Source organism: Gobio gobio (genome assembly GCF_949357685.1).
Source record: "Gobio gobio genome assembly, chromosome: 18".
Taxonomy (NCBI): Eukaryota; Metazoa; Chordata; class Actinopteri; order Cypriniformes; family Gobionidae; genus Gobio; species Gobio gobio.
In genome coordinates, this window is record NC_137111.1 from 6,080,435 (window position 1) to 6,096,569 (window position 16,135).

Below are 16,135 nucleotides of genomic sequence, written 5' to 3' on the forward strand. Positions count from 1 at the left end.
GTCAATCTCACTGACAGTTGAAACAATACGGTGGGTTTACTACAACAACCCAGCTGATAGAGCGTGGGAACGTCACCGAATTGGTGCATTTCATCTGTAAACTTTTAATTTCATCTATAAAGTCGTTAATGTGCTGTAAATCATTTTATTTAATGCCACAAACAGGAATGAAATCAGTCAGCGTCGGTCGTCTCACATGATGGAAGCGTTGCGCTTACGACAGGAATATGCGTAGAAAATCGAAGAAAACTAATCGAAGCGGAGAGGAGAATCAACTTTTTAGCCATAGTGCTTTTAGTCTGTTCATTGGCGTGACAAAAAAATAAGCGAAATATTGTCAGATTTGTTTTCAAACAAACACTATATTGACTTAAGTTTTGGGACGTCTGCCTTTACATGCACATGAACTTTAATGCCCTCACATTCTTAATCTGTAGGGTTTAATATGGAGTCGGCCCACCCTTTGCAGCTTCAGCTCTTCAGGCTTTCCTCAAGGTTTAGGAGTGTGTTTATGGGGATTCTTCTAGAAGCGCATTAGTGAGGTCAGGCGCTGATGTTTTGGACGAGAAGGCCTGGCTCTCAGTCTCCGCTCTAATTCATCCCAAAGCTGTTCTATCAGGTTGAGGTCAGGACTCTGTGCAGGCCAATCAAGTTACTACCAAATTCAAACACATCAAACACCAAACTCGCTCATCCGTGTCTTTATGGAGCGACGCTTTGTGCACTGGTCAGTCATGTTGGGACAGGAAGAGGCCGTTCCCAAACTGTTCCCACAAAGTTGGAAGCATGAAATTGTCCAAAATGTCTTGGTGAAGCATTAAGAGTTCCTTTCACTGGAGCTAAGGCGCCAAGTCCTATATTTTTGTGCATTCCCGGGTGTTCCTGCTTATTAATAAATGTTCAACTTTTGTTGCCTGTGTTGTTACAAGTAATTTTGTGTGTGATTTTAATTTTCAAAATATTTTCGGGTTAATTTTAAGCCAGCAATATAGTAATTTGAATCAATAGTTGAGTTCAATAAAACAACCCAGCAGGATGGGTCAAACATTTAACGCAACCAGCTGAGTAAAAACAACCCACCGCTGGGTTTGTCCAATTTTGACCCAGCGCTGGGTTGCCAGATTGTATTGTTTTTAACCCAGCATTTTTTGTGTATATTTGTGAAAAATAGGCTTACTCATGCATGGCATTGTATGTATTTGCAAGAGTGGGTTTTTTTTTGTTTTTGTTGTTTTGCATGAGCTATTTCAGGTTAATGGGGCGATACTGATCTGAGGAAGTGGCTGCTAGTCACAGGAAATGCAGCTCTTGCCTAATATGAAGATGTCAAAAACACTCGAGACATCCTGGTGGACTAGATGCTACGACTCAATCATTTTAGCTAAACTGAGTGACAATGTTGGTTATGACGATTACTCTTATGTGAGAGGAAAAAAAACTATCTTTTAAGCCATTAGAGGAGTCAACACAGCCATAACCGGGAGATTTTTTTACTCATCAGTGAAAAAACAAAACTGTTTTTCCTTTATAAACAGTAGCATGAGCTGTTAAACCATATGAAGATGACATTAGCAAGAAACTAACAGCATCTACACAATATTTCGACCATGTGACAGTTGAGCAAAGCTCATAAATGGGGTTTTTGAAGAGCAATTTTGAGGGAAAAAAAGCCAAATTATCAATGAAAATCAACCTAATAAAAAAAAAAAAAAATCAGACTTGCGCGCGTGAGAAAGCTTCGTTGAAGAGAAGTGAAAGCAGAAATCAGCTTTTGCTCATACAACTGAGGAAGTTCAGTGCTGCTTACTAACAGTTTAGTTTTGATGTGAGTATATGTATTGCCTTGCCACAGAACCGAGATCACATGCCAAATTAGTTCAGTTTTATCTTGTTCCCCAACATTATTCCTTTGAGTAGAACAATAGGGTTTTATTTGTGCCTTGTCGTGAGTGCGGGGATTGTAAAATAGCAATAATCCACGTGAGGCCGTTGATTTTAAAAGCCTGCGTTTAATTTTCGTCCAGTTATATACAAGCGGTTCTCCGGCGCTGTTGAACAAGGCCGAAGCTCACACTGATTTGCAGCTGTAACCACGTGTGATCAGTGACATTTTCACACCCGCTCACATCAGACCTAGCTGTGGTTTTACTGTGACACAAGTGTGAAAATAAAACCACGTTATAACACCCGTACTGTACATTCAACAAAACACCCAGGCCAAAACATCAGCTGACTGACTGGCACATTGGCGCAAACAAGAATAGAGAAAGAAATACAAGAGATAGAAACGAAGGAATGAAAAGAACAACAAGAAGGAAGTGAAAGAGCACGGGCGAGAAATGAGAGAAAGATTCTCATGCAAACACATGAGAAAAAAAAGCTTGGGTACTAAACCTAAAATGCATTCAACAGAGATCCACTGCAAACCGATACTATAGAAACATGATACCTGCCAAGTGAAACCTACAGTAAGAATCTGGCTGCAAGCCATGAGATGTTCATAAAAGCAAGAGAAATGCAAGTACATGCAGGTGAAACTTCAGTGTAGTGCTTAACAGATCATTAGAAATACTAAGGTTTTTATCATATACATATTTAAATGTAGCCTATAGATCTGTTATGACATATTAAAACATACTGCCTTTGATTATATATTACCAGGAACATGCACATTTGATTTATGCTTAAACATTGTACAGTAACAACTTAATCAATAATAGCATTGACTCCACCACTAACCCGGAAGCTCACGAATCGATTACATATTGTGGCGAGGTTGATGAGCGAGAGACGCGGGAGGAGCGAGCGAGACCGGTGCGTGATTGAGAATGAGCGTCACCTGCAAGGCACCAGTGTTAATTTCGTTGACGAATAATTTTCTTCAACGACCTTTTTTCACTGACGAAAACAAGACGATAACTAAATAAAAACTAGTGTTGGATGACAAAAATTGATTTTCGTCAACAAATAAAAACGAGACGAAAATGTTAGGGAGGGACGATTAGGGAAGAGATCCAGTCAGAACTGATGTCCTGTGTCACAGATGCGCACATTTGATCTGAACTGATCTAACCGCTGGAGAACACGATGCTGTTGCGCTTCTACAGGCTCATCCCCAATCCAGCGCTCCAGAGCGGCTCAATCAATGAATAACACACATTTATGCCAGGCAATTGTTTATGAACTAATACTGAGGAATAATGACAATGTTTACTTTACGATGTTTATATAGTAATATGTTTTAGACGGTTGAAACAATGCATATTTTATCTCCTGAACTTGAATGAGCTCCTGCAACTGCAACAGAGGCGCAAACATTTCAAAGTAAGAGTCTGGGTGTATTTCGAGCTTGTTTATCATTACAATTCACGCATTATATATTCGTTTTTGCTTACACAATAAACTGTATTTAATGTAATTCCCATTTAATTCATATTCAGGAAGAAAGACCAGTATTTAACACATATTCAATAAAGTATCAGGGTTATAATAGTTAACTAAAACCATTTTAAAAAATCTTCATTACTTAAAATTAAATAAATTAAATAAAAAACTTATTTGAAGCTTTAGCTTAACCTGATACGGCCTACTGACTAAAACAGAAATACAAAGTTATAAAAACTATATAGCTGTTTTTAAAAAACAAACAAAAAAAGTGAATTGAGCTCTATTTTGTGTATTTTTAATGTCAAAAACAAAATGATGTCAAAATGTCAGTTCAAGTGACTGTCGTTATGTAAGGCTTAAATGCTTAATGTATTACAATTTAACTAAACTCATTAGATTTTAGGAGACTAAATCTACTGTAGAATTAAAAACAATTCAGGTGACTAAAATATGACTAAAACTAAATGGCATTTTAGTCAAAAGACTATGACTAAAAACTAAATCAAAATTTGCTGTCAAAATTAACACTGGTCTTGAGTCCTCTCATGATTGAGCCCGGAGGCATATAAGTAGGGCCCTATAATTTCCGCAATCACAGAATCGCAGAATTGGCATATTAAACGCGGAATCTAGTGTTAACGAAGAATTTCCCGGAATTGTACATATTTGGAATGAAATACTGTTTTGTGTGAGAGAAGAACATATGTCTGGGGAAAATGCAAATCTGGGCAACACAACCCCTCGCGTCATTTCAGCTCCCCCTTCAAAACAATGAAAGTATGGCGAAGCAGCTCACCGCGGCTCTGCTTTCGTCTGCGAAAAAGTTAAGAAACTCAACGCTAAGCCCTCAGTACCGAGCCGAGCAGTTTTCAATTAACTTGAGAGATGATGAGATGCGCGGGACAGCGCGTCTGATCCGCGTCATGTTCGGCAGTGGCGGATCTTAAAGTGACAGTAGCACTGATAATGTCTGTCATTAATGTTCATCAAACATCAACGGGAACAGAAAAAAGTGTAGCTTTAATGATGATTCATCTATATTTCACTTATTATTTATGCAGTTAAGAAAGGTGTTGATAACTTTATTCAATTTCTGTGTAGTCTATGTCTAACAGGGAAGGCCATGTGTAAATATAACATTTATTATAATGGGTTTATGTAAAGATTGTTTTAAGTTCAATTAAATTAAAAGTTGTTCTTTTTTAAAGCCTAATAAATGTTGAAATTGGGAGCTTTCAGTTATACTGTAATGTAACGTCATTAATGTTTCATATCAGTGATACTGGCCTTCATTCATAAAAAAGATGTCATTACAACAAATATTTAAAATATGCTGTCTTTAAATTGTTTCTTAGTTAATTTGGAGAGTAACTGAAATTATTACAATATTAAAATGTTAAAACTCCAATGTTTTGTTATTGCAATTAATCATGATTAATTACAGAAAAAAATTTGATTAATGTTTTTTTTTTTTTTTTATCAATTCACAGCACTAATATTTTGTTGTGACTTGAAGTACTTAGAGTGCAGTGTTATGTTGCAGTATTTGTCCTGAAAATTAAATGTGATGTTTGTTACCTCAATAAATTTAAGGTCATTCCTATTTTATGTTCTATTATATTAACATTAAAAACTCTTTTTACGACTAAAATAACAGTTAAGGGTAAAAAAAAAAAACTCAATTCCCAAAAAATGCTACGAAAAAAAAGGAATTAGCAAAAATTAAAACGGAATTTGGGAAAAATTAAAACGAGTTTTTATAGGGGACGAGCGACACTAGTGAAGGGCGAGAGAGGACCAGGCATGGACTTTAAGTTGTTTTGTTTATATTTTGTTATGTGCGTGCTTTTGCTTTCATTTATTTGATTGATTCAAGTATTTTAATGGTCCGCCGGTTCATGCCTCCTTCTTCCCATAACAACAAACTACATTACATTGGAAAACACAACGTAAAGTCCAGGCCTGGTCCTCTCTCGTCCTTCACTGATGTCGCTCGTCCTTATATGCCTCCGTGCTCCATCATGAGAGGACTCGAGACTCAACCTCGCCACACATATTCACACAGGTCATCCCACACAGTACATCCTACAAGAGGCCGACAGACTGACTCCCCCTTTCCCGTTTCCGGAAGCATTTTACAAATGTGTACCTTTAAAAGGGTCCTTAGGGTACAATTATACCATTGTTTTTCTCTACTTAGAGGTACAAAAATGTACTCTTAAGGGTACCACCCCAGTGACGGCCCCTCATACCTTGAAAGGTACAATTTTGTACACTTTTATACAATATATAACAGCAGAGCACTGCACGTGTTTATGTCTGAACACAACACTAGATTGATTTGTACATTGCAATGGACTATTTTCCTCAGTGGAAGCTTTAGGATAACACAGTGTTTTAAATAGTTTTGGCCGGCTTGGAACCCTGGGTTCCAACCGGCAAGGCAGGGTTCCAAATGTGCCGAATTCTGACCCCCTGCCAGATTATTACCCCCTAGTATTGGTAGTTATGGGGAAGGGGTTAGGATTAAGCAATCAGGCAGCGACTTCAATGAGGGGGGGTTATAATTTGCCAGGGGGTCGTAACACGAGGGTCATGCACTGGTCTCGCTCGCTCCTCCCACGTCTCTCGCTCATCAACCTCGCCACACATATTCACACAGGTCATCCTACACAAAGAGGCCGACACACTGACTCCCCCTTTCCCGTTCCCGGAAGCATTTTATCCACAGGGATTTAAAAAAATTCCCTGAATCAAAAAATCTAAGCCATGAATAAAAGAAGTTAATTGTTTTATGAGGCATAATTATATAATAATTACATAATAACACAAAAAATGTACAATGGAGGTACAATTTTGTTCCTTAGGGAACAAAACGTAACTGTACCTTTAAAAAGGTACACATTGGGTACAATTATACCATTGTTTTTCTCTACTTAGAGGTAAAAAAAATATACCCTTAAGGGTACCACCCCAGTGACGGCCCCTTGTACCTTTAAAGGTACAATTTTGTACACTTTTTACAATTTATAACAGCAGAGCACTGCACGTGTTTATGTCTGTCCTCCATGCGTGACTCCTGATGTTTGATGGTGGACGGCACTGTCCTCTCTTGCTTTTAACAACCGATGGATCTCTATTGATTAATGACGTCTCCAGCAAGAATTTGGCAACTGAACACAACACAAGTAGCGCACGTACATTGCAGAGGTGTGCTTGCTCATCTGCAAACCAAGGCATTTCCTGTCAGACGTTAAACAGACGTGTGTGTGGTTTAGAATATAAATGACTATTTAAAGACGTTGATTAGATGTTTGTTTATTAGAGGCTTTCCAGGACAAAGCGCTGTCTGGGTTGCTTTGTTCTACAGAAGCACTTATGATATTACACAGCTCTCTGGAGTACTTGATTCAGACGGGTCAATCATGACATTCGGCGGCCAGACATTAACTAATATTTACCGCCATCCAATGCTGTATATAAGGGTAACCGCCCTGGCGCTATCATGCGCCTCATTTATCAATCGTAGTGAGTGAACATCCCTTCAGAGGTTCATAGCACTGTTTTACTGTAATGCATTGCAGTGTTTGTCTTGTTGCTAGATTGATTTGTACATTGCAATGGACTATTTTTCTTAGTGGAAGCTTTAGGATAATACAGTGTTTTAGATAATATTTTGGCCGGCTTACCAAAAAGCTATCGGCCAGGCATACTCAAAATAGCGGGCCGATTATTACTCCCTCATATTGGTAGGTGTGGGGAAGGGGTTAAGGGGATTACGCAATCAGGTAGCGACTTCAATGAGGGGGGGTTATAATTTGTCAGGGGGTCATAATTCACACAACACTGGAACCGACAAAATGACAACTGTAGCACCATTTTACTGTTTCTAGAAACAACGGAACGGTTCACACCACGAGCGCTGAGGGTCGTTTACGGTAATGATCATTGAGTGCTAAATCCTCTAATATTTTTATATCTAGAGCCAAACACGCTTCATTCAAGCTCTTTCCATTGTGTGTGTGTTGCTTCTCTTCCCCGCTGAAGACACTAAGGGCGTTTTCCCACCTCGAATATTCCGATCTATTATGACCTCTGAGCTGTAAAGCTGCCAGAATAATAATAATCATACGCTGTTTGTTAATTGGCCAGAGGAGAACTGGCACCCCGACTGAGCCTGGTTTCTCCCAAGGTTTATTTTTCTCCATTGGGTCACCTAATGGGGTTTTGGTTTCCTTGCCACTGTTGCCTCTGGCTTGGCGTGCTCAGTTGGGGACACTCAATTTTTCAATTAAACATTGAAATAAATCTAATTAATAAACTAAAATAACCATTTAAACTAAATTACTGATCGAATTATTGATCTAAAGCCCACACTGTCACTGTATGATAATTGAAATGAACTGATGACATCAGCGTTTTTTCCAGAATGGCTATACAGCTGAATAAAATTATGCTGCATTATTTTCCTGTTTAACACTGTGAAGCTGCTTTGAAACAATCTACATTGTTAAAAGCGCTATATAAATAAAGTTGACTTGACTTGACTGAAAGTCCGCACCAAGGTCCGAACCGAAGTTCATGTTTTGATACATTTTATACATTCGGTTAGTTTTGGTTTGGTTTCACATTGTAATTATGCGAGCGCACTAAAGAACTGAACATGACACACTTGCGTCCTGTCGTCTTCATCTATGTGGGCGGCATCTGGACATTGATTGGTTTGTAAACGGACGTGCGTCTGACGTCAGCGTCTTTGACAAGAGTGAATGAACGGACGCATATCGCTGCCACTAGTGAACAGTGCGCATTGCTGGACTATTTTCTTTTCGTTACATTTAAAAGTGGACATTTCAAGCTTTATATACACATATTTCTCATGTTTGTGAGACGAGTAGCTGCTGAGTTTGGGCTTATTTGAGACTCACTCCAGTTCATGTGCAAAGCATGTGATCGCTCCCGCAATTATTGTCTGCTATAGATTATTTGCTTCTTATTTATTAAATTCAGGCAATTATCTGATGAAACGTTGATTAAAATTAAGATACAATTTATACAAAACGAAACGAAATTCACATTAAAGAAAGGCTTTCTAAGCAAAATCATTTCTGACCTTCTGTCTTCTGACATATTGCGCATCTTTTCACTTTTCATAATCAATGTAGCCTAGATTAAATTTAAAAATAACATTATAATGTTTAAACATAAACTGGAACTTCCTGTAAATGGTCTGAAAGTACGAACCATACAGAAAATGCTTTCACACTAGAAACGAACCGAACCTTTGTTCAGTTTGATCCGGACCGAGAAAACCTCTTTTCGTCGGACCAAATTTCGTCTGTTTGGTCCGGATCGTGGTACAGGGAAGGTTTCACATCTGTAATTTTGATTCGGACCAAACAGAAAAGTCTGAAAATCCGGACCAAATAAGGTAGGTGTGAAAGCGCCATATGAAGAGCTGCAGATGACGCAGTTATTTTAACAACGGCAGCAGAAACACGATGAGCTGCAAAATAGTTGGACACTTCCGCTAAAACACTGCAGAAGACAACAGTGCTGCAAATCTAGCTATTTTTATCTGTGACCGTCGTTATTTCAACTACATAAGGGGTCTCAAACTCGTGGCCTGCGGGCCATATTTTGTGACCCCCTACTTGACATCAAAGTTTAGTATTAGTGCGGCCCGAGCGTTGTTCTGAAAAGCACCTTTTTGCTGCCTCCTTTGTGTGTGTGTGTGTAAGAGAGAGAGAGAGTTGGCTCGCCCCTCCCTCATGCAGTCTAATTGGTTGACACCGCATGATTGACAGGAACAGACGAACTAAGCTGATCAGACAGTTCCAACGAACTGGTCTAACGTCAATGTCAAAATGATTGAGATGGCCAATCAAATCAAAGGAGGCGGGGTTTACGTTCTCTTTTGGCTCGTACACACTGCACTGCAGCACAGTCTTCAAACACAGACCATTGCTGAGAGAGACTATTCTTTCCGGTGAAATCATAAATAGATAAATTTAATAAACAATCATTGATGAACATCTTTGATTTTAATGACAAAAAACTTTACGAGAGCGGATTAGAACCCAGAACCTTTGACATGATTGACAAAGATTCTACCACCAGACCACTGGAGAATTTGAAAGTATAGTGCGGATCTATGTATTTATTCACTCATGTGAGGAATCTCGGGGCTAATAATATATTTAACGCAAATTAATGCAAATATTGTTTACAAATAGTCCCAAAAAGACCATTTCCCAAATAGAATTAGACCTAGAATTTTCGTTCACTGTTCTGTTTGACCTGTTACGGCCTTGCAGTGAATTAGTCTATTATTTAAAATAAAATTCAAATAATTCATTATTTAATATTACATGATTTCATTTCTATAGGCTATATATATTTTTTTAAATAGAGTAGGCAAGAGAAGCCTATATGTTCTGAAGAACCGTTCATGATCAGAAGGAAAGTTCAAATACAGAGGAACAGTTCATGTTCAGAAGAAACATTCATGTTGAAGAACTGTTAATAATAAAAATTGAGAAGATTGGATCAGTTGTGCTACTTTTCTTTGGAATACTTGAAATACTTTTTATGTGTAACTGATCTACATTTAGCATTGTTAATCATTTCAAAATAAACATATAATGGTTATAAGACAACATAAACTTTGAAATTAGTAGTTAACTTTAACGTTAAGGCGTTTTGATTATGTACATTGTTTGTTTGTTTTAGTAGGAAATATAAAAACGGTCCAGACTTCAAGAGTAAAAGCCGTCTGGCGGAAGCTAGTTATTTTAGTTTATATCCTCCTGGGACCCAGGAATATACTTTGGTCCACTGTAGTGGACATTCAATTTTAGTGAATTTCTCTGACATGTCACAGTTTTAAGTCTGGATGTCCTGTAAAGAGCACATTCAGGGCTTTGCAGAGATACCAAATGTTTGGAGGTTTCACCAGGACAACAACATCTGACATTAATGTCTAGCACTCTTTTGGAAATATGATCATATTTTGTAATTATAAATTAAATGGGATTCATTTTCAAATTGTTTGTTATAAATCAACATCTCAGGAAAATGTTATGGGGTTTCTAATCAAAATATGACTTTCTTTTACAAAACAGGGCATTGATTATTTTATACATGTCCACTTTAGAGGACACCGGGACTTAAATCATGTTTATCAGGAATTCTGGGAGACACAACAAGTGAATAGGGAATGAAATTACATATCAATATTCCTATGAAATATTAGATATTATTATAAAAATTTTGCCAATTATTACACTTTATTTCCATTGCATGCTGCACCAAGAACACATTAATATGCAAATTAGATGCAGTGTATAGATGCATTGTATTCAATGGGAAAATCCATTTTACCCACGGATATTGCATAGTAAAATGGTATTTCAATGCATTTCGTTATATCTTTCATAACATAGTTCAGAATCATCTTTAAACAAAGTTTGTTTTTAAAAAATCCTGAAACCTAAAAATTGATTGGTGAATTAAAAATAAATGTCATTTTATTTTTTAAACAACTGAGTCCTGGTGTCAACTACAGAGGACATATCATAACATATTAATAAATATAATTTTTCAACAAAAAAAAAATGTCTATTTGTTTCTTATGCTCTAAACAATTTAATGACATGAAAAAAATACTACATTTAAAAAACCAGGAGGATATAGTTATAAATATGGACTTTTTTCTCAGACAAACACATGGCTTCGATTAACCACCCGGAGGCGTGTGGAACAGTTTTATGATGAATAGATGCACTTTTTTGGGCTTCAAAATATCAACCCCCCATTCACTGCCATTATAAAGCTGGGAAGAGCCCGGACAAAATATATCTCAGATTGTATTCGTCTGTCATATACACCTAGGATGGCTTGAGAGTGAGTAAATCATGAGGTAATATTCATTTTTGGGTGAACTATCCCTTTAATTCAATTCTCCATATAGCCTAGGCCCTATCAAACAGTTACAAAAGAAGTCGGCCTCAGTTATTTATTAACACGTCACCAAGAAACCGATGTAGCCATGTGGTACTGTTGGCCATTATCAGAGTAATCTGGCGACGTAAAACTTTGTTTTTATGCCTCAGCACAGTAAATAATACAGTCTTTGTTCTGTATGCGGACCGTTTCTCTTATTACATTATACATCAAGTCCCCGCGGCTACTAGCCATTCCGAGAAACAAAACTATGACGTAGCTCCTTTAACACAGGTTCTATAATTATTATTTTTTTTAAACAACAAAATGTGAGCTATTTTGAATCTTAAGACATTGTATAGGCTAACTGAGGTATTTTTTTATTTTATTTTTTTAAATAGAGATCTAACTTCAAAAACATGCCAGACGATAAAATATTAAATGCATATTCTCTGTAAAGGTTCACGATTTTAGTCATTTTAAACTAGTTTTTCAGGCAGGGGAAATCATAACTGTTAAACATTTCCCAGATTTCCATAATCGTTTATGGGAATCAAATCTGTTCCCAGAAATGACCGAACCGTTTGCATAACAGCTCAACACACTCAAACGGCGTTTATACACAACACAATACAATGCTTATTTATTGAATATTTCAGAAATAACACATCGTATGGACGCACACGCTCATAAACAGATAGACATCGTTAGCACGAGCAGCTTTAGCACTATGATACTCACCTAAACCAAAGACACAGTGACACAATAAGGCGCAAAACACCCCAAACTGGAATAAAGGGTCCTTTGACATGATGGTAAACCGGTTTTCCAAAAACTCTCAGGTCGACTTCAGATTGTTGTCCTGAACAACATTTCCTGACTTGACTTGTGATCGCGCATTCGACTGGACTCGCTCTGTCCTCTGGGTTGCCAAATATATCCCCCTTATACAGTAATAAGGCGATGGGTTTCCGTTAAAGGCGCGATATGTAAGATTTTTGGATTATCCACTAGAACAATGTTAGCCTTTATATTTAGTTGTCATGTGTACTTACATTATCCCAAATGTTTCCAAGAATGTTTAAATCCACGGAAATAAACGATTTTAACCAGGAAACGGACTATGTGTCGCCTATCAATGACATCATTCCCGCGTTACCCTCAGGTTTTATTTTGTAGATCCCATGGAAACACCAAAGACGCTTTAATATATGATGTGTTTTATTAGACAGGAGAGCAACTGTTTGGATCATTGATGGACAGAAACTCATCATTGTTCTCCAGATCAACACAGTTAGTCTTATTGTGTAAATCTGGTATTCTTGTTTTACCGCCTAATATGATCTCTCTCACTGCAGTGTGAACAAGTGTCTCATAGCAGACGCACAGAGTCACATTATAACATCACTTTAACAAATGTGTGTAATATGATAAACAGAGCTGCGTTACCACACACACACACGAGCGGAAGAAGCGGAAGCGCTCGTCTGACAGAATAAAAGCCCCACCAAATCAAGTCATCAAGACACGCCTTTGTTTTAAAGGGGTCATGAACTGGCTTTTTAAAAATGTTTTATACTGTTGTCTGAGGTCATCTTATGATGTCCGCGTGGTTATTACATTCAAAAACATCATAATGAATAAGTAATAGGCTATTTTCTGCCTTGGTTTTGAGGCTCTCTGAAAAACGGTCGGTTTTTATGGGCGTGCCGCACTGAAGACTTGGAAGTAAACGCCCACGGCTAAGGATTGGATAAGATTTGCATATTTAATGAGCTTCTGCTCCTCTCAGTACTTTGTTTTGAAAGCGTCTGGGGAATCGCTCACAGGAATCATGAAATATCGTTATCAAACAAACACAAAGATTCATCTCATCCACCCGCCATTGATTGGAATGTTTTTTTTTATTACTTGGCCCGCTTGATCAGTGAATATAACCACGAACCGTACACACACACACACGTGCGCGCAAGTAAGGAATGTTATTTCACTATTTAAGATAGCCCATCGGTAGGCTGAAAAACACATAGCCCCAGGACGTTGGGCTTTTAAAAAAGTCAAGTCCAAGTCCTGGCCCATAACGTTATAAGTCCGATTCTGATCCCGAATGAACCAATAACAGCTTCTCCAGCCTGTGACCGCGTGCTAAGGTATGTCATCAATAGATATCAAACGATCTGTAACAATGCAATACTAACACATATAAAAACATGTTTTACTCACATTAGTGTGTTGAACCATTCCTGTTGGATCCAATATAGAAGCACAGCATTGTGTTTTAATCTCAATATGTCTGCAAATCCAGTCTCGACCTGTGTCTTGTTTACAATCGATTCTGTGGTGAAATGAAGCGAACAAACACGCAATGTCTTACACATGTGAGCTGGAACCGCATGTTTATTGCTCGACCCGTTTAGCTCCACGAGTCGGTGGGCGGGGCTTGAGGCGGAGCTTCTGCGTTCGATGACGTCAGTGGTCGACATATTCTGAGATCTCTCGTTTTCTGGGTCTGGTGTCAATAAAAGCTTTTCTTTGACTAACAAGGACGTTTTCAGCTCTGAAAACTTACAGGATATTCTTCACGATAAACTTTTGTATATCAAAGGCTAAAGGGAAACTTGATTTCTCAATTCATCACCCCTTTAAATAAGCAACAAAAATGATTAATATTGATAAATATGTATTTCTAATATATTAATACTGCTGACATGATGTGCATTTTAAGCTTTCGTTTTGATCTGGCAACCCAGTGGAAATAAAAGATATGGTGCTTTCAGGCCCCAAGCAAAAGAAAGCAGAGCTTATCTGAATGATTGCTTCACGTTACAGTTTCGATGTTACTCATATGCATCAATTACATTTTTTGAAAGTCAATTAAATTCAAGCACAAAAATTAGCTTTTCACTCCTCCCATACTGTATATTGCAGAAAAAAAATGTTTGTATTGAACATTGATGGAGCAACAGATTTTGTGTGAAAATAAATCATTAAAGGTCTTTGACCACACAGAACACACACAATATTGATACAAATACTTTAGATAAAATTATGTTTTTAATAATGTCTAAGTTAATACTTGTTCAAAACAATCACTTTAGCAAAGTTTGAACTATTTTCTGTTTATTTTGATAAATAAAATAATACATTTTCGTTCAATAAATATATCATTAAAATATGTTAATATAAACATTTATTTTAAAAATACAGAAACACGATTTTAAAAAGTAAAGATTCTGAAAGCATTGAATGAGATCCCATAATAATTTAATATAGATTCACAGTAACAATAAAATATATCATATATTATATAATAAAATATAATTTATTGTTACTACTGTAGAGATAATCACTATATTTATAATGAAACCATGCTATTAATCATATATAATTAATATCATGGTTTCATTATAAATATGGTGATTATCTCTAAGGTGGACACACAACTTAATATATGATATTTCAGTGGCTGTTTATTATCATGATAATTATTGTGTCTTTTCCCCCAGATATCATCCTTTTACATATTCTTCTGTTATTGAAAAACTGTTGCTTTAATGACCTTGAACAACATAAAGGCCTTTGTCTCATGATTCTCATCTGCTACTTAAATCTACAGCCTTTTTAAAAACATCAGATCAGCACAGAATCATGTTTGCGCTGCTGTCGGTGATAATGTCAAGGATCAGACACATTTCCCCATCCTGAAAAGCAGCAGTCGTCTGGTGGTTTAGAGGAGAATAAAATCAAAGGAGCCTTTAGCCGCGTTTACCCTACAACATTTTCCTAACCTTGTTTTTACTTGCAATTAGTGCTGTCAAAATGAACGTGTTGAAACATGCGATGCAATACATTGCATCTCACTCAACGTCTTATTTATTTTTTTATTCTGCCATTTATTCCATTCAATTTAAGGTGCAGACGTCACTTAAATCAGGTTTGGCAGTGAAGTGGATGGCCAAATGGGTCACATTTTTCACCATTAACCAAACGCCTGTTGTCCAGAAAGCACAGTTTAGACGAAAAGACGCCACAAAATATGGCGTTTTATATGGCCTAATATTCTTGTGGAAACATAATAATATAAGATGATATTTCATGACTCTTATAGCTCTATATGGAGCGGATGAGCGGTTCCTCTGGGTCCTAAAGTCAGTTTCTCTGAATGCATTAAGCTACACATGTAGACATTATACACACATTTTTTTGGTGAAGTTTAAGCATTTTTAGTTTGATTTTTGAGCATTTGTTAGGCTTGTCCATGAGTACTGAAGCATTCCTCACATTCCATTTATTCCTATGGGAGTCAAATTGACCCGTGAGGGAAGTTTCAACAACAAAACTCCTCAAATTCAGTCATTGTTTGGTGTGTATTTGTGGTTCAGGTGCAACAAAAGTCCCAGGGTCTATTTAAAGCTACACTGTGTACCTTTTTAGTTTGTTCTTAGCTAAAAACACTTAGTTCTTTCAAAAATATATGTGCTCATTAATGTATATTTACTTCTTTCAAGTAATAAAGTATTCTCGTAAGTTTTTAATATGCCATTGAAAATACATACGGGTGAGGGTTTGAATGCGGGTCGCCATGTTGCCCCTCCATCTTGAAAGTACATTAGCCAAAGAGGGACATACCCGTAAATTCACGCTTCGCCTTTGGCGTTTTAACACTCGATGGCACCGTGTCCAATGTGGACGAGGTCGAACTGGAAGCCATGTTAATCTTGGACTAAATCGGCCACCGTAGGAGTTAAAACGAAATCGGAATTGAGAGGAAGAGAAACTAATATTCACTGGATGGTCATATACC

At 37.3% G+C, this 16,135-nt stretch overlaps 1 protein-coding gene across 2 annotated transcripts in view; it reads right to left on the reverse strand.

Annotated features, from left to right (window-relative positions):
* ifngr1l (interferon gamma receptor 1-like) overlaps window positions 1-12,278 on the reverse strand; it is a 31,103-nt gene extending 18,825 nt beyond the window's left edge. Inside the window, exon 1 of one of the 2 annotated variants that reach the window (XR_013818441.1) lies at window positions 12,073-12,255. Coding sequence is in view for 1 of the 2 variants with exons in the window: in XM_079842870.1 (XP_079698996.1) it covers window positions 12,073-12,142 (70 nt within the window). In the remaining variant the exon portion in view is untranslated. Of the gene's footprint in view, window positions 1-12,072 lie in introns of both variants that reach the window. The other variant, XM_079842870.1, reaches the window with a different exon arrangement.
* Window positions 12,279-16,135: the final 3,857 nt, after the last annotated feature.